The sequence below is a fragment of the Pterocles gutturalis genome, unplaced genomic scaffold (genome assembly GCF_000699245.1).
Source record: "Pterocles gutturalis isolate BGI_N339 unplaced genomic scaffold, ASM69924v1 scaffold33055, whole genome shotgun sequence".
Classification (NCBI taxonomy): Eukaryota; Metazoa; Chordata; class Aves; order Pterocliformes; family Pteroclidae; genus Pterocles; species Pterocles gutturalis.
In genome coordinates, this window is record NW_010142083.1 from 14,128 (window position 1) to 35,484 (window position 21,357).

The following is a 21,357-nucleotide window of genomic DNA, read 5'->3' on the forward strand; positions in this document are numbered from 1 at the left end:
ATGTAGTTGGGATTCCCTCCTTCCCCTCCTAACCCAACCTGGGGCACCAGTGAAGCACCAGCATGGCATTTGCAGCTGCTGTGCTGCCTGCCAGGGAGGAGAGCTCGCTTGAAGGCTGGCCTTGATTCTGTGGGGAGCCGTGCTGTTTAAACCACAATTTACAAACTATATTATTGTACTGTGTAAGGGGAACGAAGCACAGAACTGCAGGTCAGGGGTCTAGTTCTATCAATGCTATCTTCTACAAAAACACTTGACCTCTGAGGCTTAGTTTCCTCTTTGTAAAGCAGGAAAGAAGCCAATATGCATCCCTAAGGACATTTCAAGACATTAATGGGTAGAGCATCCTTAAAGTACTCTATTTAGAGTTTTAGTAAAAGCAGAAATAAGTCATTAAAGATTTCTTCTTCTGAACAAAATGCTGCATCTTGACTTGCCATGGCACACAACTCCTGTCAGCTCCACTCGGAATGTGTTATGGTACCTGAATGAAAGCCATAGAGGGAGACTGAGGCTGAAGATTGAAAAATAAAATTTAAAAAAACCAAACGCAACAACAAAAATTTCAAGCCAGTGCTTCTTTCTTCCTCAGTTGTTCAGCACTCCCCCACAATTTTTTTTTTTTTTTTTAAAAAAAACTCCAATTACAACGTACAGCTGTTTGAACTGGAAAATAATCCAACTGAAGTCCTTTTGTTTCCATGTTGCCCCACCAAAAAAAAAAAAAAAAAAAAAAAAAAAAAAAAAAAAAAAAAACCAAACCCCATCCAGACCAGACCATCCCTTTCCTCCCTCCCTAAAGTAAGCCCTCTTAGGTGTAGTTACACCTGTTTGCATCTATGGAGACTTCAATCAAATTTTAAACTGAGCAGGATACTGTATGAAAGTTTCAAGAGGATTAAACTACTTATGAACTGTTACCTTAAATCTTTTGGGCCAGGGTCTATTTAGATCTTGTAGATATAACTATGAAGCCTACAGCTGCAACACTGACCATCATCTGTGCTTGGATTTCAGATCTGTATGTGTACGCAGTGTTTGTCTGTTCGATAGGAATCATCAGCGTCCTCCTTTTTACACTTGTCATTCTCTGTCAGTCACTTCTGAGCAAGAGGAGATCCACAGGTGAGTGAAATGTCATTCCTCCTGACTGCAAGACCCTTATCAAAGAGGGAGAGGGGGAGAAGGAGAATGCAGAAAAGGTGGGAAAAGCAGGAAAGAGAAATATCTCCTTGTCTTGATTTTAATTTTTAAAAAATAAAACAAAACAAAATTATTAGTAGAAAAGACCATTTTCTGACAGCAAAACTAGAACAAAAGCATTTTGCTCCCTTTGAATAGCTATTTCACTTTAAATTTGCTTTGGACTTTTCAAAATCTTTCAGCTTTGCATAAACATAAATTGAAGGTTGTTGGAACTTCTTTCAAAGAAGACCAAGTGCTGTATCATTAAATTGCATTCTGATCAGATCTAGCTAACATTTTGCATGAATGACAGTTTTGCAGACCTTTAGAGGTGTTTCAAAGCAGTCTTATTCTGTTCTGTTTTTTTTCCTCTCTTCCTGATTAGCTCTCAATATTTTCAGGAATATGGGGGTTGTTATTCACACTCTCTTGTTTGTAGCATTCTTTCAAACTAAAGCATCATTTCATCATTCAGATTTGCCCTTTCATAATAATCTTTCAAGATCAAGGATTATTGTTTCATTCTTCTCTTTCTCAGAGAGGGTTTCTCAAAGAAGCTACATCTGCATGAAAGCAGCCCTACTATAATCAAAAGTGTTATTTCAGATCTGTGGAGTAGCCACCGCAGCCTCTACTTTCCATTTCAGTTTAAGAGTAGTTTATTTAGGGACCTCACGCAAGCTGTAAGGATGAGATACCAGCATGCTTAGCAGCCACCTTTATAGAGGAGAGTGTAAGGACCATCTCTGAACAGAAGCTTTCAAAAAGAGTTCAGTTAGGGATTTATCCTGTTAATGGTCATTGACAGAATCATGACTTTGCTGCCTCTTCAGTACTAAACACAAACCATGAAGGAATGAGTGACTCAGATACACGAGGGAGAAGACATGTAAACCAAAAATAGATGTATACAGAAGTCCTTGCCTGACCACAAACACATTTCAGGCTGTGGCTCCATCTTCCTGGTAGTGTGCTCAGTAGAGTAACTCTGATTGTAACTCAGCCCGACAACTCTACTTGCCAAGAGGAAGGAGCGAGATCAATGTTATTCTTCCTACCCTGTTAAGTGATGACAAAGCTTTTGTGCCAACAGAGTACCCACACTTAAGTATGTTGGTCATGGTGAGTCACCCTGAAGCCACAAACACCAGGCACACCGATGTATTCTGGTTTTTCTCGAACAGACTTTGGGCTAGATTTGCTTCTGTTTTTGTTGATTTATGCTGGTGTAAGCATACAAGCAGCTTGGGGACAAGGTCTCTACATTGAACCAACATGAGTTAAATACAGAAATAGTATAGAATAAGCATATACAACAGAGAAAAAGTAATTTCATCTGAGCTGCTAAATCCTTTCTTCACTACCCTGGTATCTGAATAATTGCAGGCTTCACCACACTTTTATTTAGATTTTGAATATTATCCAGTAAATACTGTCAACATGAGACTTATGGACTCAATGGAAATAGAATAAAGCTTAGCAGACAGACACTCACAATACAACAGAGAAGATTTTCAGGCAAACCTTTCAGATAGGACCACCTGATCAGTGTATTTTCTGGAGCCCAACTGATTGTCTCAGCATTCAGTTAAGCATCAGGGAATTAAAATTTCTGAAGCACCAGTGGAAGAAGCGTCAGTGACAGACAGTCTCCACCAACCCTGTATTGCTCTCCACAGGCTCTGGGCGGTGGCAGCAGGCTCAGCCCTGAAGCAGCAGTTCCCACTGGAGTACTTTCTCCACTGAGCCATATGGACACAGGGCACAAAGAGCCCCCTCCTCCCTCGATACTCCTCTACCACTTCTACGTCCAGAGGCACCTTCCAGGGGTTAGGGTTTGACCACAAGATACCCACTCTGTCAGCCAACAGCAGCACTCTCTCATTCAGACTGTTAGAATAAGGCAAATCTCCTCAAAATTGCTATGTTACCTCCTCTCCATTCTTGGCACTCTGTACCTCCATCATGGGCTGGACTAAGCAGATCCTAGTATTCGTGTGAAAAGAGCCTGCAGGGAAATAATGAAGTCCATCCTTTCTTGAGGAAAGGAGGAAAGACAGCGACAGCAAAGCAATCCTCCCTCTGCATCATCCCAAGCCTCCAGGCAGGCTCTTCCACCATCAGCGAGATGGTTGCAGCATCATCTTTCTCAGAGGTTCTTCAAGAGAAGCTGGCTCTGCTCTTCCTCTTGAGACCATGTCAGGGGCCCAGGATAACTAAAACTTTCTCCTTACCTCACCTTGCTGGGCAAATTTCCATCAGGGTTTCTCCTTGAACGTCTCCAGTCACCCCACCCCTATCACAGGGACACCAACAACTCCCTCCACTCTACCTCCACTCCAGTTTCCTCCCCTGGTTCCTCAGCCCTAACACCACAAGAAGGATAACCTGCCCCACCCCATCCCACCACCACACACAGGGAGTGGAGGCAGACACCCAAGTAAGCACAGGGAGAAGAGGGAGGGAAAATGCTTCCCAGCCCCCTATAAGAACAGCCCAGCCTGGGACAAAGAGCAACTCATACCTGAACTAAAAGTTGGGATTTGCAGTAGATGAAGCTGGAGATGATCCCTCTGGAGTGTCTGTCTGCGAAACCTGAGCAGATCCTGGCTCACCTCAGGGTTCTGACATGAGGAGTGTCCTCACCAAATGAGCTCCTTAGGTTTTATTAGATTGGCACTGCAGCTGGGGCTGGCCCATAGCACAGGGCAGCTGTTGGATGCTGTGGGAAGCAGCAGTGGCTGCCGCTGGCAAATCCTCTGTGGTTTTGGTAAAAGCCTATGCCCATGCGTTACAGGAGTGGTTGCTCTTCCCAATCCCTGGTTCAAAAGCTGGGAGTATTGACCCTAGGGCAGAACAAAGTAATACATACCCAGAGATGCTCAAAAGCATGTCAACAGTGTGCACAGGCATCTCCATACTCCTGAAAGGTCAGGCCTACCGTCCTGTACATTTATAGAGGCCAAACAGACAGATGGAAGGACTGCCTTGGCTGACTTACGCATAGACATGGTGTTAGCCCTAGTTCCTAGTGTTCTCAGCTCCCCTTTCCTTAGGACTAAAATGCACCCCACTAGGAGCTGTGTAGCTTCCTTAGAATGTGAGCATTTAGGTAAGCACAAATGTGAAAACTTTCCTGTAGAGAGGGGCATAATCATGTAAAGTGCACTCTTGCCTGGTTTTCATGGCCCTTTAAAGAATGGAGAACACAAAGGGAGGAGAGTGTCTATGTTGTATTTAACTTCACATCATGGCCCAGGGATGCACCCTCTTTTCCTTCTGAGAAATAAGTTGGCAGTAAGTTGACCAGAAGATCCAGAGCCTCTTCTCCTGCCTGCATGTCTCCGCACTCAGCATGCGGCACAGCCTGGGCAGAGCGCTGAAGGCACTAAGCCACAAAAGAGCATCTTAATAACCCTGGCTCCTACAAGGCTGCACTGGGGCGGGGGGGGCGGGGAGGGGGGAAGCTGCCCTTGCTTAGGGCTACAAATTCAAAGGAATACAAAGCAGAAGGATTTATACAGCTCACACACACATCTGTCAGAAACAGGATAGTGGCTGGATTGGACCTCTGATCCGATCCCAGGAGGCAATCCCTTTATGCCTGAGGCCACAGTCTAGCTTACATCAGGAACAGCAGTGGAAAAAATCCTGTGGGTGAATGGTTTATTTCAGGCTTCTGAAAATAAATAGAGGCACCACAAGGGAAATAAAAGTCTTCAAAGTAAAATTACTGGCCTGCTGTGCTTTTCCTTAGCAAGCTGTCTTCTGGCTGGGCTGACCACTGGAATGTGTGTTGCCCAGCACTTCCACAGCAGATTTTTGGTGTTGTTTGATACACTCCCATCTTCCAGGCCTAGCTATGTCTTTGAGTCAGACTACATTTTCATGCACAATATAATGTATGGTAACAATTAGCAGCTCTCCCAGTGTTAACAGCCTGGCATCTCCACAGCCTCAGCAACACCTGCCTATCTGCAGTGTCTGTTTGTAACTCATAAACTGTGTGGGTGTGAAGCCACATTTTCTTTCCTTTTTTTTTCTTTAACAGTGAAGCATTACCTGGTGAGATGCCCCCAGAACAGGTAGGAGATTACGCTTCTCTTTACTCTAATCCAAGGCACCAGTTCTGTTTTTGTTTTGCTATGTATTCTGAAAAAGATGAGTGGTGTTTTCCAAAATGCCTACAGCAGGATAAAGAGTCCCAGGTCCATAACTCATGAACATGCCTGCAAGCCAACATCTGCTGTGCGTAATAAGGGAGATCTACCTCAGCTATCTAGTTGTAGGTCCTGTAGGTGCTTCAGGGACAAGCCTCTCCTTGAGACACTGAATTGCGTTCTGGAGAAGCCGGCTTTCATCCTGTGTGGTTTTCTAGGATTTCCCAACACCTCATCAGATGGTAATGACTTAAACCCTCCATGTACATAAAACAAACCACAATGTTACCTCGTGATTCCTGCACCCAGGAGCAGGGAGTAGGGCTCAAAGGAGGTTTGCTAGGCCCACAGTCTGTTCCCAGCTGAAGACTTCAAGTGATGGGAAAAATTCTACTTCTGCTGCAGTCATTAATCACTGTCCCTTTAAATACCACTGGCTGCCAAAAGTTTTTGATAGTGTAGTGCAATAAAACTGATTTTCATTGTATGATCTTCTTGAGGGATAAATTGTGCTGGAACTGCAGTAAAAAAACGATGATGGAGGTATTTTACAAACAAAAAAGATTAAAGAGGGGTGCCTTATAACAACACAGAAGAACAACTGTTTCCCAGTTTTCAGTGACATAAAATATGTGTTTCTAGCCTTGTAGTTTAAATCCAGTAGCCCCTGGTATCACAGATACTGTTTCTCATGGTATCTTTTTAGACACTATGAGATTCAGTGCCAAGTATAGCATATCATAGATCCTCAACTAGTGTAATTTGTCGTGCATTCTCAAGGGATTATCACTGTATTCAATCTAACTGACACTCGGATGTAAGTGAAGTCACAACAAAGCAACAGAGTTCAGGGGAGGCCAGTACAAACTGAAACTTTCATGTTATTCATGGAAAGATCTTTGCTCTGTGACCCTGACCAGCCATTGCACCACACCAAAAATTTACAGAGACAGCTCAGCGGTTTTCATTTTTCCCTGAATGTCTTTCCCCTTTTTCATTAGCAGCTGGGACAATGTTGGAACTACAAAAACAGAAAAAAAAGAAGGGGGAAGGGGAGGAAATCAAATTAGAATGGTAGAGAACAGAAGTAGAGGAGGAAAATGAGATGCAATTGAAAAGACGACTGAAAAAATGGAGCATGGCAGTCAGATAAAAAGTCTTGTAGTACAGAATCTGCCTCTCTGGGAAATAAATGATGTGGTAGTGATACTGCTGCAAACACTAAACTTAGAAGGCTGAACAGCAGGGGGCAAACAAGCCGACATGGTTTCTTCATTGTAAAATGGAATCTCCAGAAGTGAAAGATATGCATGGCTCCATATGGGTAAAAATAAAGTTTCATGCATTTCAGTGTTGTGGCAAGATAATGCTAATGAAAGCACTGGTCCCACAAATACGTGTCGGAAGTGCATTGACTGCAGGGCTTTAAAATGAAAGAGCTGTGAAAGTGTTAACACTATAATAATTTTTGTTACGTTTCACACTTGATACTATTTATTTTCCACCCTCTACTCAAAACACAAACCATTAATTCCTTTGAACCCACTTCTATTCACCTGCATATTTCATATCTTGGAACTTAATTCAACATATTAAGACCCAAAACCCAGTGTCTAAATTTTCATTAGGCCAAAGCGATGAAATAATTTGCATGAGATTCCTGCCAGTCAAAATGACTATGCTGTGCAAAACTCAGCCTTGATTAGAAAGGCTCAGCTCCAACTCCCTTAGTGATATTTCAAACTCGGAGCAGAATCCAGTTTCAAAATTACATTGATAGTCCGGTGTCTAAGAAATGTCTGTACTCCCACCGCAGTAATACCTAAGCATCTTAAAATATTTAATGTCTTGACATCATAATGGTTTTTTTTGACTTAATTGGAATCTGGAGCTCAAAGGGCTAAGTTATTTGCCCTAGGTCTCACAAAATGGCCTCGGTAGAAAAGAAAATTAAATCCAGATTTCCTGAGTAGAACAAAGCAAATGTTTGGGTTTTGGTTTGCTACTTGACCAATTACAAATTAAGGAAAAAAATGAGTCAACCAAAACCCATTTCTTTCCCACATTTAAAAATAAATACCTAAATAAAAAGTACAGTTATTTTGGGTTTTCCAAACCACCTAATTCTATTTTCTGGGGTTTTCATTTCTTTAAATATCCTGCTTCCTGTTATCTTCTTTGTTATTAGCTCATTTTGTCAGTTTTCAGATCCAGAAACCCCCAGGAGGTATAGTTTTGAAAATAGGAATTTTTTTTTTCTGTCTTTATTTTTCCTTTTTTTTTTTCCTGAACTATCCAGTCCTTCAGTGACTGCTCTTCTGGAGACAAGAAATTTGAGGTGAAAAAAGTGTTCACCTCAAAAAGCTGTTGGTCTACTGCCTTGGTTTCATGGTGCCGATCTAGCAGCATAGGAGCAAGTTCTGCCAGGCTGAACCAGAACCATGTACCCAGCCCTCCCCTGGCACCTCTTTACACAGCTCCCCTAGTTGGAAAATTTCAAAGTAGCTCCCAGTTCGCTCCAGTGAACTTTTTGTCATCCTGCTGCAGACGAGAGAGAATAGATGACCTATAGAGCCACAGGAAAAGTCCCACATCCTTGACTGTAATAAGGCTAAAGCCCCAAATTGCAGTAGTTTGCCTGCTCTTGGGACAGTATGTTCCAGATATACCAGCCATGACCTCCAGGGAAACTGCTGTCCTGGTGCCATGATTGTTAGACACCTTCCACAGGTTTTTTCCCCAAACTCCTGTCATTTTATTGCTCTCTAAGAACTCCTTAGATCCTTCAAGAAATGCACAACGTGACACTGTTGAAACAGAAGCCAGGAGGTTGGAGGAGGGGCTGGAGATAAAAAACTAACTTTCCTTTTAGACATAGAACAAGACAAGCTCACAAAGAGGCAGTGTTTTGGAGCCAAGGAGTATTTTCTGAGCCTTCTTGTTTGGTTTGAGGAGCTCAGTTCTAAGACAGCAAGTACAGTTATTGTATCTCTCAGAATTAATTAACCCTGTATGGCCCTGGCATTTAAAAGAAAAGTGTAAGCTACGAATACATTTCTCTGTAGCTTCACTTTTTCAGTGGCAAAGAAGGAATAATAACTAATGCAATGATTTGACACTAAGCCTTTTCACATATTGGGCTTAAAGTAGCTGCATCAGAACAATAGTAGTACCTTTAATTATCTTAGATTATTAAAACAAAAAAAAAATTAAAAATCATTCTCATCCCCTTTATGGTATTCTTTGTTCTTTGCAGTTTGCCGTGTTTGGGCAGTGGAGCTAGGCAGGATAGTTTCATTTCCTGATGGTTTTAAACAATTTCATGTTTTGATTTTAATATAGAAACAAATGGTTGTTGTGGGATAGGTTCACAATAGTGCAGGCAGACTTGGAACAACCCTCAGCTACATAGTTGATGTGATTTATTTATAAATCATGAAAATTTTTTACCTTTACCTTAAAAAACGTTTGGCAGCAAACCTATGTTTTGGACTGTGTACATGGAACAGAACTCAGAAAAATCAGCAAACCAGAGGCTTTTTGTAATCTATGCAAGTGTAAATCCAGAGTGATTTTTACCAATGGTAGTGACATTCATTTGGATTTACAGCTACGTAAAATGATAGTGTCTCTTATTTAGTTATTCTTGAGTGGGCAACAGCAGAGACATCTAAACTTTCATTAAGACTTTGGCCTAGTTTGAATAATAATAAAAGAACCCAGAGAGGAACAGCAACTTGGGACAAACAATTTAAAATTCAGTGTTGTCAGTGTGTTGTGGTTATGACTCTGGAGAGCCTGGCTGGATGTCATTGTGTGGTGTAACTCACCAGCACAGACCAGAAAGGTCCCCACAACCATATTCCCAGGGCAAGCCCATGGTCAGATGTTTCTGAGCAACAACTGCTTACCAAGTCACCTCCACCACCACAGTCATCATAACTAACTGCTGTACACTCTCCTCCCACCCTACCTGTCAGTTAAGATTTCTTTCATTACCAGTTAAGCCAATACAGTTTCATTTCACATTAGCTGCAAGCTAGGAGCACGTGCACAGTCAGTTACCCCAGCTCAGCTGACACATGGTGACAATTGCTGCAACCTGACTGCATATCCTAGCCCTAAATATTCAAAGCAGGATTTATGACCTCAGGCTTTGGGAAGTGCCAAGGGTAAAAATCTCAGAGGATGTTAAGCTGTAATAGTCCAAACACAGAAGACTTCTTGGACAGGAGTCTGTTTGCAATGCATCTTGTACTCTTCCCTCATACCTACTAGTGCTTTTTCAGCACAGATATACTGGGGAATGCCTGAGTTTAGAGACTGGGGCACAGTTTCCCCATTTTATATGTGCTGAGCACACTGGCCTCTTTTAAGAAGCTAGCTTTTTCAAATGTGGGTTTGTGAGCTGTCTGAAGACATGCTGCACGCCTTCCTGGCCACTCAGCCAGTCTTAGCCCAGAAACTGCACTGAAGATTTTGCATTTCTATACACTTCCTGTGTGAGCCTATGCAAGTCGCCTAACCCTTCCGTGCCGCTGGCCCTGGAGGACAGGAGGGTACAAGATCATCCTGGGTGCAGCAGTGGGGTCATATATATATTTTAAGAAATAGGTGCTATGAAATGAGTCTTGTTTAAACCTGATGCTTTGCATTTCTGTGCCAGGACAGATCAGACTCCTAAGTCTCTCAGACAGGCTGTATGGTTGAAAAAATGCAAGACTCAGACCACTTCCAACCACCGTAAGGGGTTTTTCAGTATATCCCCAGGTCAAAATCCAAGTTTTTGAGCAGGGACTCTCACAAGTGGAAGGTGAGGTATTTGCATGAACTCACTAGGAAAAACTGTCTTTCCCTCCATTGCCTTCAGTTTTCCTCACATACGCATCTCTGCTTTGCAGCTCAGGGGAGACAGTTACCAGTGTGACAAGCATGTCCCCTCTACAGCCCAAGAAGGTAAAGAAAAAGAAAGAGAAAGAGAAAGTGGAGCAGCCACCAGCCATCCCAGCAAAAGGTATGAGAAGAGAGATGCAGAGGTATTTCAGTTCCCGAGCACAACCATGAAGGGACAGCAGAACGCGGGATGTCAGGACTCCTGCACTCTGACACTGACTGTGTCTGTGGGGTGAGCTGTACTTGCTCCCATCAGTGGGGGAAGAAATGGCCCATGCTTGCTGCTGTGACCGGCAGCTCACCTCTCTGCAACTTTAGCTATTGAAAAGCTGGTCAGCAAGGTGCAGGTGCACTTGAGAAGTCAAGCAAGCTGACCAAATAAAGATCAACCTCTTGGGGAACCTCACTTTCAAAGAGGACTTGGAATTGCCTCCAGGGTCAATCACACAAACTCTTGGGCATACTTTCTGAACACTACTGTCAGTGCTGAGCCACTGACAGAGAGGGAAAGGACTCAAAGGTTTACTGTGTATCAGGTCACAAGTGACCAGATCTCGAGGAGTATTTGCTGGGGCTTCTGCACGCAAATGGCATGTTTTGCATGTCAGATTCTTTAATCTTAGGAATTTTTCTAATTCATAAGTATTATGTTTCATTGTAAAATATGTCACCTGAAATACAGTTAAAGTCTGGTATAAGTACATGTATTTTCTTCTAATCTGCTATTAATCTGTAATTTATAAATTGCTAATGCATATACTAAAAATCACAGTGAATTATGATAATATGAATTGACCCCTTAATATTTATTTCCATAGCTCCAATACCCAATAATTTTCCTAAGCCCAAACTCTTGAAACCTCAAAGAAAATTGATACTGGTAAGTAATTTTCTATGACATTTTCTCCATACTCTTCTCTGTCAATACAATTGTTGTAATGTTGCCAGAACTCTAGGCTCAGAAACTATAAATTGGCTTAAAAATCATACAAGTTCTTTTTTTGCAAGTAATACTTTTTTAAGTGATTAATTGTCTTGGCTCTTTTGCTTTTGCGCATTAGGTTACACTGGATTATGTTTTCCAGCTTTCTAGGAGCCGTCATGTCTAAAAATTTAGCCTGGTCTTAAGTGAAACCTTCTATTGATTCTCATATGCTTCTGTCAACTGGTGCTTTGGAAAATGTACCAGTTACTGACAGAATCACAACTGCACTGCTCACACTGCTTTTGAGACTTTTCAAGTCAGAAACAAGGGACCTGTTTCTGCCCTACAGTGATGTAAGCCAGGAATAACTGAAGTTGCAGGAGTGAGATGTATGTATATAGTTCATATTACAGAAGAGGAAAACTCATATGGCAGTTTCTGTTGGATATGCATTTCTGTATGAAAAAAACCCAAACTAAAGATATTCACCAGACAAATCAAATAGATGGAGAGACGTTTCTCTGCTTTAGTAACAAAGCAATACCTGGACAAGACGTCCAGGGGTAACAGAGACAGAGTTTTATACCAGCTATTTTCAGTTGTGTATATAAAGACGCTGGTCTGCTAGGCTCCCTAGATAGTCAATAGAAAGGCAGATGAGTGAGAGTAGGAGCCTGATGCTCCAACTAACTCAGACTAGATGCTCTGAATTGCCTTTTGGGGATCCTGCCTCCTTTCTCTGGCAACAGAGAGAGCCCAGAGTGACTAACTCCCTAACTTAGGCACCTGGGTGAAGGTGGGTGCCTAAAGTTAGGCTGTGTGAATAAGCTCAGTGCCTCTGTGATGGCTTCACTTTCAGATGAGGATTAGAACTGGGAACCTTCCCACCAATTGTTAGTAAATATTCTCTTCCCTTTTAAGCATGGTCAGGGTACAAGCCAGTATATTTAGGCATAATACCAGATGACTTCAGAACAGCTCAGCTAAAACCTTAGGTGACACTGCTGCTTGGGTATGGAGCTCACCTCTCCTTTGCTGGTCCTGCAGGGATTGCACCTTGGCCGGGCTCAGCTCATACTGGTTAGGTTTCAGTAGAGGAAGTGGTAAATTTTAAAAGTCTGTGAAGAAAAAAAAAAGCTTTTATCCATGTAGGGTAGGTAATTGTGTCAGGCCAAAGCTATGCTAGCAGGACAAAGACACAGATGAGAGCACTCAGCACCAGGGAATGACAGCCGCCCTTTGCTCTGCACACGCTGCATTAACCACTGCGCCCAGGCATGCGGCTACATCAGAAATCCGTTAGTCTTCAGACCTCTGAGGAAAAGCTCTCATGAGTTAAAGCGCTCAGACTCTTCCTACAGGTCAATAAAGCACGTCAACACATGCTGAATTTGAGGTAAATCTGTTTCCAGATGCTTTTTCTTTCTAGAATAAATCCAAGGAGGTGGGCCACAAATAGCTGTTTGCTCTTCTCTTCCTGCTACACAATCCCAGTCAAGGTTCAAACTCTTTGGAGGTGAGCAGGAATAAAGCCTTTTCAAACAATGGAATCAGCTTTGTTTTCCCTAGTATGACTGTGTGCAGCCAGCAGACTTGGTTTTAATGCCTTGGTGTTGGACTTGAGTCTGGCTCTGCTCTGTTCCTTTTCATCTTTCACCTCAGAGTGCAACCAGAGACATTGCAGCCTGCAGAAAACACACAATCTATGGACGTGAGTTAGTTTTAAGTATAAAGGTAATCCAACAAATACCATCCAAAGGATTTTCATGACCCAAACTCACCTAGCAATACTTTAAAGGGCAAAGTAAATGAAACCTAAGTCAGTCTATAAGGCACATTCAGAAGCTGAGCGGGACGCACCCCAGAGCTGTTACCCATTTCTGTTCCTCTTTCCTCCCTTTACAACATGGTTGTTTACACCCGTATGTTTTAGTATTCTCAGAAAAAAAAAAAAATCAAATTTTTCTGCTTTTAAATGATTTTTCAGTGAGGAGCTTAAAGTAATTGAAATGAAAGAAGTTTCAACAAAGACACGAAATGATAATAATTACAGAGAAAAAGACATACCAAATTCATCTATATAAAACATTTTATTGATTTGCAGCATACTTGTCTCTCCATTTTTTTAATTCTCAAAAATTTTCAGATTTTAAATTTGCAGTCTGCTTTGGGGGAAAAAAAATGGTATTGTCATCCTGCCAAATCTCTGCAGGATGAAAGAATTTTTTCTTTCCAACTGTAATTATTGTACAGCTAGTGTCTACACTAGGTCTTTTTTCACTGATGGCACACAGTTACTATGTAATTGCTACTGCAAAGACAGGTGCAAATTGCTGAGTTTCTGGACTTCTTCTGCAGCTTCCTGGTGGAACCCAATGAAGGTACCACACCGGGGTACCAGGAGAATACTCTAGAAAACCTAAACAAATAAGCTAGAGTATAAGAGAACATTACAAAATAATTCCAGTGTTCTGGGAAATTTTTTGTAATAACCTAAATACCAGCAAAATTATTTCCAGAGGACATGTGCTTCTGGTTTCTTGAAAGATGTTTATAATAAGCTAGAGAATTTCTTTTCTTGTTAACGTGCTAGAGTGGGTTGCAGTGTAATTTTATGAGAATACAATAACCTGGATAAAATATGGACACAATCTCAATGAAATTAAAAAAAAAAAAAAAAAGACAAAGCCTAATATCATGTTCAATTGCACAGCCTTGAGTAAAGCCTTTGAAAAACCCTGCTTAAGTCATATTGCTTTTGCTTTAGCCGGAATAACAATTCTATGCTCCCCTTGTTGCAAAAATATTCCCCATCAGTGTCATTCTCTATTAGCATCAATGAGAAATGTGTACAGATCAAAGGAAACAGAGATGCTGAAATACAAAAAGGGATGGTTTTTATAGCATGCAAGCGGCACAGAGAGTCATTAAGAAGAAGAAAATTCTAGGGGGCCACAAATTCTGCTCTCTAAGGGCCATTCTGCTATAGCCTTAAGTACTTAGCCCTTTGAGTTGGTAGAGATAAATCTTACACTTCCTCAACCAAATTTTCTGGTAAGCCTTTCATTGCCTCCTAGAGATTAGTTGTCATAGCCCAAGAGTGTCAGTTGTAGAATATTATCTAAATGAAAAGGTTTCAGTGTCTTCTCATGAAGGTTTGCACCACCAAGCTTAGGGGCTCTTGTGTGATTCACTGGCGCCAATGGAAAGGACATGAGACTTCAGGTTAAACAAATCCTGTGATCTTTACTTATGCAAAATTTTTGTTGACTTAATCATTTTCACACCAAATTTTAAGGGGAGGAATACCTGCACAGATAAGACAGGCTAAAGGGAATCTTCCTCATTCTGCTGCTGGCTTATGTGGCCTCTGCTGAGTCATATAATCATCCCACTTTGAAATCAGGTAAATATATCCTGTATTACAAATTATTCCCTTGGGCTTAGTTCTTCAAACACATGGTACATGTAAAGCACACAGTATGTAAGAGTTGGCTTCTGCTGTTCCTACACTGACTAACCTCTTTAATTCCGTCTTTACTGGAGTGTATCTGGCTTCTCTTGTTCCCCACTACAGAGTACATATTGGTCCCGTGTGACTTCTGAAGCGTAGTGCTTTCAGTGACCATAGCTGAACTATTTAAGAGAAGCATCCTTCTACCTTCAGCTCATGCAGCATAGACAGCATTGTTTATCTCAGCATGGATTGGATCACCTGTGGCCCGGCACCACGATTGCTGAGATTTTCTTTTGATGATGATGATGTAAAGCTACATCAGAAGCAGGAAGGGCTTATGGTTATCTAAGACTGAGGAAAACTTCTAGAAGTAATTTTTTTTAACTTTGAGTGAAAGCGCAATCTTTTGCACTCATTCTTCCTGTTTGTCTGCCTGTTTCAGGCATCACTTATATATTTTATGCTGAGATTTGCAAAGCCAGCTTAGAGATCTAGAATCCCAGGTTTTTACAGATGTAACAGAAATGGCTCAGGTTTCTTTCTGCAGTTTTGAAAATCCCATCCTTACTTATCATTTTAGGCTAAGTGCTGACAATGTGCTGAGTGCCAGCCAGTGCAGGTCAGGACAGTCGCTGCACTGAAAGTGCTTACTCTGTAATGAGTAACATGTCTGAAAGTCTGGAATTTACAAGTATTTATTCAAAGGACAGCTTCCCAGCTCCTGCCATGTCCACAATGCAGAAGGGTGTTTTTTTGAGCAGGAACTTGACATAGGTTTGAGACCTGTGGAACTGAAAGGGCTGTGACTTGGTCTCATCATCTGCATGTACTCAGCAAAATCAAGCTTTCAGCATTACACATTTAGCTCAATGTTCTACATCAGTGTATACTCCTGAATCAAGCAATGAAGGCAGGTGCTCCTAAAGCTGCCCTGAACCTTACATTTCCTTCACCTGAAAAATCCTTTTGACTTCCAGGTTTCAGGAGTGCATTTCCCATTGCACAACAAACCATGCAGATCCACTGTACATCAGAACTTTGGAGTCCTCTTGGGAAAGGGGTCTAGATGTGAGAGTGAATTATCTGCAGTCTGATTACCACATCAGAAGTGTGAAATGTGAAGAGCTGCTTTTGGGTTTTGATTGCTGGTAAATTTGTGCCTTCTAAGCTGTGTTCCATTCTGCTGTCCTGCAGCTTCAGCTTCACAGCAACCTGGGAGCAAATTTACACATCACAGGATCATACTTGAGGGGTGGAGTTGATTTTTTCCCTGTCTTCTTTTTAATCTTACAATTAAGCACTACATCATTCAAACCTGTCTTATACCACATGCATCAAGCTAGCCAGGAAGCTAGGCTAGTCAGTGTCTTGCAGAACTAATAGAATTCTTCATTAGTCCTAAACTGCAGGTACTATTGTCCCTTTTCTTGAAAAAGAAAAAGGAAGTGAAATACATCTGTTCAGTAATTTGTGGATTCTGGGTCTGGGAACAATCAGGTCTTCCTTTGTCCTGGGCGATTTTAAATTAAAACCTAAGCCACCCTCTGTTAGAAGAGTTGTTTCCTCTACAATGTGTAACAATGGGTGATGATTTAAGTTTCCAATTTCTTAAGACATTATTGATCTCCACAGACTTCAAGTAGCATTGAACATATGATATACAAAGAAGTGGTGAACATTTTTTTCCTTGACTCCCTGTGATTCTTGAATATTTCCATCCAGTCGACATAATTTTTCTCTCTGCAAGATGAATAATCCTTTTTTTTTTTTAAATTTTTTTCAGTTTCTCCTTAGGATGTGAGATGTCCATAGGAACATGAATGTCATTTACACATTCGGGCTGACACTCAGAACACAACATACTCAAAACTGCTTTCCCATTCAGATCACAAGTTATCTTTACCCCCAAGAAGGAACAGTTTGTATAAATACATAAAAATCTCTTGCTGGAATTGCACCGAGACTTGTATATTTACAAAATCCCACAGCAAGTGATTTTTGTGCGATGACACATTTGGAGTAATGAAAGTGTCACCAGAAAACTGAAAACCTTTAATTACTTCCTGAGGCCTTTTTGAAGGATAAGAAGAAATCAGCCTGATTTCCAGAAATATTGGTTTGGTTTAGAATCTAGGAATAACTCTGCAACTGCAAAAGGAATAAAGCATTAGCAGACGTGCAGACACTCTTCCTCAAAAGCTCTTTGAACAGGCTGGACAAACCTCTGCCAGGTATATTTAATTCTGCTAAAGAATAAAGATGGACCGTCTCACCCCTTAGAGTCACTTTCTGTCCTAGATTTGTGTGATTCTGTTTCTTTAAAATAAAAACATTCAATGGGACTTAGTAAATAATCTTTGTCCCTGACTTTACCATAACTTCTGTAGGATTCAACAGCAAAATTCAGATGCAGTGCTGAAAGTGGCTTCACAAATTGTTTTAGATATTGTTTCCAGGGAGTCTGGGAAATATTTTTTTTTTACTCTAAGGATTAAAAAACAGGCATCTTAGTGCAAAGAACCTGTCCTTTTTAACTGATAGTACCACTAAAAGTCATACTTCCTACTCCCAATATTTTCCAACATCATATTTCTCAGCTTTGGCACTGAGAAGACAAAAGCTCCCTTGATATTTCAGGACTCTTATGGGCCAGTAGTTGCATTTCTAGCAGATAACTCATCTTGCAGATCTAGCTTCACTTTTATGTGAAGGTCTGCAGAATTTTTCAAGCTCTGCTCTTCCAGGGGAATCTCTGGCTTTCTGCCTGCAACCAAGACACTGACATTGCTAAACACCCAAAGCTCTAAAGAGAGAGAAAAAACATCTCTTTCTGACTCCTGAGTTAAGTTACTACCTTGTTGAGGGAACCATCCCACTGAAGTTCGTATGGGTTTGAATATAAAGTATATCTATGTCCCTGAGGAGCACTAATTATTTGAACACAAGAAAGATTACACATTCTAGCGAGTGTGGTTTTACAGTTTATATCAAAAAATAGGACTGTCAAAGGCTAATTCTTTTCTCTGTGAAGCTACAGTGAGTTTTCTCACTATTAACTTTGCACAATCCTGCCAAACCCACTGCTAGCATGTGCTGTCTCTCCTTGTCCTGGTGGCCCAGACAAGGGAGTTGCAGCCTGTCCCCCAGACATGCTGAATCTTTTCTTCAGCACACTCTTGACTTCACCTCCATAGCTCACCCTCCAGCAACGGCCAAGGTGGCAGCCATACGCTGTCCCTTCTCACAGCTTCGAAAAAAGATATGCTTACGAGAAGGAGATACACAGAGGAAAAGAAGGGCTAGCCCCTTTTTCCTTAGTTTGCACACAATATGAAGTTGCCTCTCATCTGGGCATTCATGCAGAGAGAAGCAACAATCTGTCCCTGTGGCCAAAGCCCATCCAGTTGCCCTGGAGAGTGCTGCCTGGACACTTTCTGACTGAGCGTGCTCAGGTGGTGACACAGGATGCTCCTGAGCTGTGCCATCTGGACAGTATCCACATTTTTCCTGTGGAGCTCTTTACTGAGTGTGAATACAAAACAGGATATTTCTCAAATATGAAAGGGAAAAGGCCAAAGATCTGAGTCTGTCCTTTGAAAGACAAAGGGAGAGAAAAAAAAAAAAGGTGGTTCCAGCATGTGCTTGCTAAGAGCGAGCTACTTCATGGCACTGGGGCAGGGCTGCTTGCTTTGTGCTGTGGAGCAACCTGGAGAGAACTGCAGTTCCTAGAGACTGGACCAAACAAGCCTCACCACCACCTCCTGACTCTGTACCTTTCCAGTTTGATTTTCCTGTAGCACGTCGCAGCACTGCAATGTGCACCCAACAGCGCAGTGTGGCCAGTCCATAGGTGGCAGTTTGCCATGTATTGGCAATCAGTCTAGCAAACATATGCATAATTGGCAAGGTTTTATCCTTCCTGACCTAATCCATTCAACCCAAAGCACAAGGCATGCGAGTAAGGGTGGGGTTTCATTTTCAAGTGTTTCTGCAGGAAATCAGAGTTACTAAAAATATTACAAAGCTCTGACTGGAACATGGGACATAGGTTTGTTAAATCCAGAAAACACAGAGGTGAAACTTCAGTTTGTTCTGTAAACATAATTTTATTACCCTGGTCCCATGCTAAAGTCATTCCACATCATTTCCGAAACAAAAACTCAACCACACATAATCATATAGACACTGAATTCCAAGGAAGATGTCTGCAGCAATAGTCACTAAAATATTTAAGATTGAAGTGAACTGGGAAACGAGCCCTTTTCTGCCTATTTTTGATAGTAAACTAGAATCAAGGGAAAGATTATTTTTTTAAATTAGAAATTCACAGTCATTTTGTCATCTTCATGATAACTGGTGTGGTCATGAAACAGTGAGATTGCAGCAATTTGTAAGTGCAAGTTGGCATCAGTTGTTCTTCCAGACAAGTTGAATTTATGAGGTTATTATTTGCTTGTTTTCTTCATAATTAATTACAAATTTGGATAAAAGTGGTCTTAGTTAAAGCTTCAAGAACTTTCAGTCTGACAGTGCTCACAGTAAACAACCTTGTGGCTGCTGAGAAAGAAACTAGCTAAGCCTAGAAAGAGCATAATTAACATTCCTGGTAATTATGACATAACTGAGTAATTTTCATTAAAAATCCAAACTTTCTAGGTCATTTCCAGCACATTTATATACTAGGCAAACCCAATAAAAACATAACTCCATATACACATACTGTAGTTTCTTTTAAATATTCACATGATAGACTTTACAGATTGTTGATTAAGAAAATTGTTCCTCTAAGTGAAGTGGGAAGACCTGTGACTGCAATAAGCTAAAATTAAAAAGAAAGAAATCTGTGAGAGGAATCATTTTACATTTGCCAGAAGATACACTGGATAATGGTGACTCTTCCTAATTTATATTTCTGCAAAGTGTGCGATCCCAAGATGAGAAAATAGACATATAAGACAAAGACTGTATCTGGAAATGTTACTTTGGAACAGAATTCTATTTGAAGAAATAAATTCAATATTATTTTAGAACAATAATATAATTTTTCAGGAAAGGATGCTGTAGCCATAGAAATCCCAATGACATCCTAAGTGAAGAGCCAGGGCGGAAAGACAGAGGTGAATGGCCAGTTATTCCTTGTCTCTTCCTCTTCCGCTCTAGTATCAGTCCCGCCTATAGTTATAGAAGTCATGCTATTGTTCAAAAAAGGAGGTGATGGCAGGATTCCAGGTTTACACTGCCAAAATGCTATCCAATCCAAATGAGAGGCAAAATTGTAGAATTAGTTTTCTTTCCCTGCCTCTTCAGAAAAAATTGGTTTTGGACAAACAAACCAGCAAGATTAAATTAAACGTATGGTTGATAAATGAAGTACAGAAGAGTGTATGGAAAAAAACCCTGGCTATCATAGGTACTTTAAAGTAGCCCTGGCTTCCATGCACTGTTATTACACATCCTTTACTGAAAACTGTATACCCTTCACAGTTTTGAACCTCCTGTGTGTTTCCTCATATTTTCAATCAAATTATTACATACTAGAAATATGCATAAGGGAAATTATTCTACACATTTTATGGTGTGCTGTTGCTTGTAGCAGTAATTGAAGTACCTTTTCCACTTATGAAAGTACTAATTTTATTTGGTTTTATTGCTTTTCTAGATGCAATTATTTATTTAGTGTGTTTTGGCTTTATTAAATTATGTTTACTATAGGAACATCATAAAAATGTATGAAAGCAACACATCAGCCACTACTGCCCAATGACCTGTTTTGGGGAATCTAGTGTTATTTTTCATATCCAAACATAATAGAATAAAGTAAGAATAAAGAGATAATCTACACTGGAAAACAATGCAATTTGGAGATAATATAATAAAACACCTGGACAATATGATTTCATAAATCTTAGTTCTAAAATTTACATGAGTTGGGCATTGGGTTGGCTATTCTAGGACATGCGGCATTTTCTAAATGGAAACATAATATGAAATACAATTAAACAGCAAAAGGGAAAACATGTAGAGATTTTGCTTGCCCTGAACAACTGATTTCTGTGGAACAATGAGAATATTTCCACTCAAAAGATGCACTGGGTCCGTCTTAGGAAATGTGGAGTTTTACCCTGGCAGTGACCAACACTATGTTTGTAAAGTTTTATCAGATTCATTTTTAGGCGGCTTTTCACATGCAGTGTATTATTCTGCATTTAGTGGTCTAAGCTGACATCCACTGAAGCTGGCAGCAAGACTCTCAATATCTTCAAATAGAGACTAGATGTCCTATCATACACTGAGAATAAAATCAACATTTGCTGGTGTTAACTGTGATACCCACCCTCAACTTAGCTCCGGGATTTAGCCTCTGTACTACCTACTGAACAGATGGGCACATATAGTTTTGAAATCTCAAAAGGAATCTTTAACGTATCAAAAAAGGCAAAACGAACTTAAATGCCTAGAACCTGAGGCCAACATTCTCAGGTTAGAAAGAAGGGGGGAATACAAAACTTAGTTAAATATCAGAGCAATTAAGCAAGAGTTTTTTCTAACTCTTTAAGCCAAAGCCAGGATAGGACAGATGTCTTTCTAAACATTGTGCTTTAGTTGAGTCCCAATACATGAACAAAGAAAATGTGATTTTATTTCTGTTACATACAAAGTCCGACTGGGATCCACAGTAAGTCCTTTTATATCATTACACCAGAGAATTCAATGAAAGCAAGAAATCTGTGTAGTCA

The 21,357-nt window shown here is 40.8% G+C and overlaps 1 protein-coding gene across 1 annotated transcript in view; it reads left to right on the top strand.

The window, feature by feature from the left end:
• Positions 1-21,357, top strand: part of VSTM4 (V-set and transmembrane domain containing 4) — a gene marked incomplete at its 5' end in the record, with an annotated part of 32,379 nt that overhangs the window by 9,129 nt on the left and 1,893 nt on the right. The window contains 4 exons of the mRNA XM_010084253.1: positions 1,018-1,125; positions 5,237-5,270; positions 10,247-10,359; positions 11,057-11,118. Coding sequence (XP_010082555.1) covers positions 1,018-1,125; positions 5,237-5,270; positions 10,247-10,359; positions 11,057-11,118 — 317 coding nt within the window. The remainder of the gene's footprint in view (positions 1-1,017; positions 1,126-5,236; positions 5,271-10,246; positions 10,360-11,056; positions 11,119-21,357) is intronic.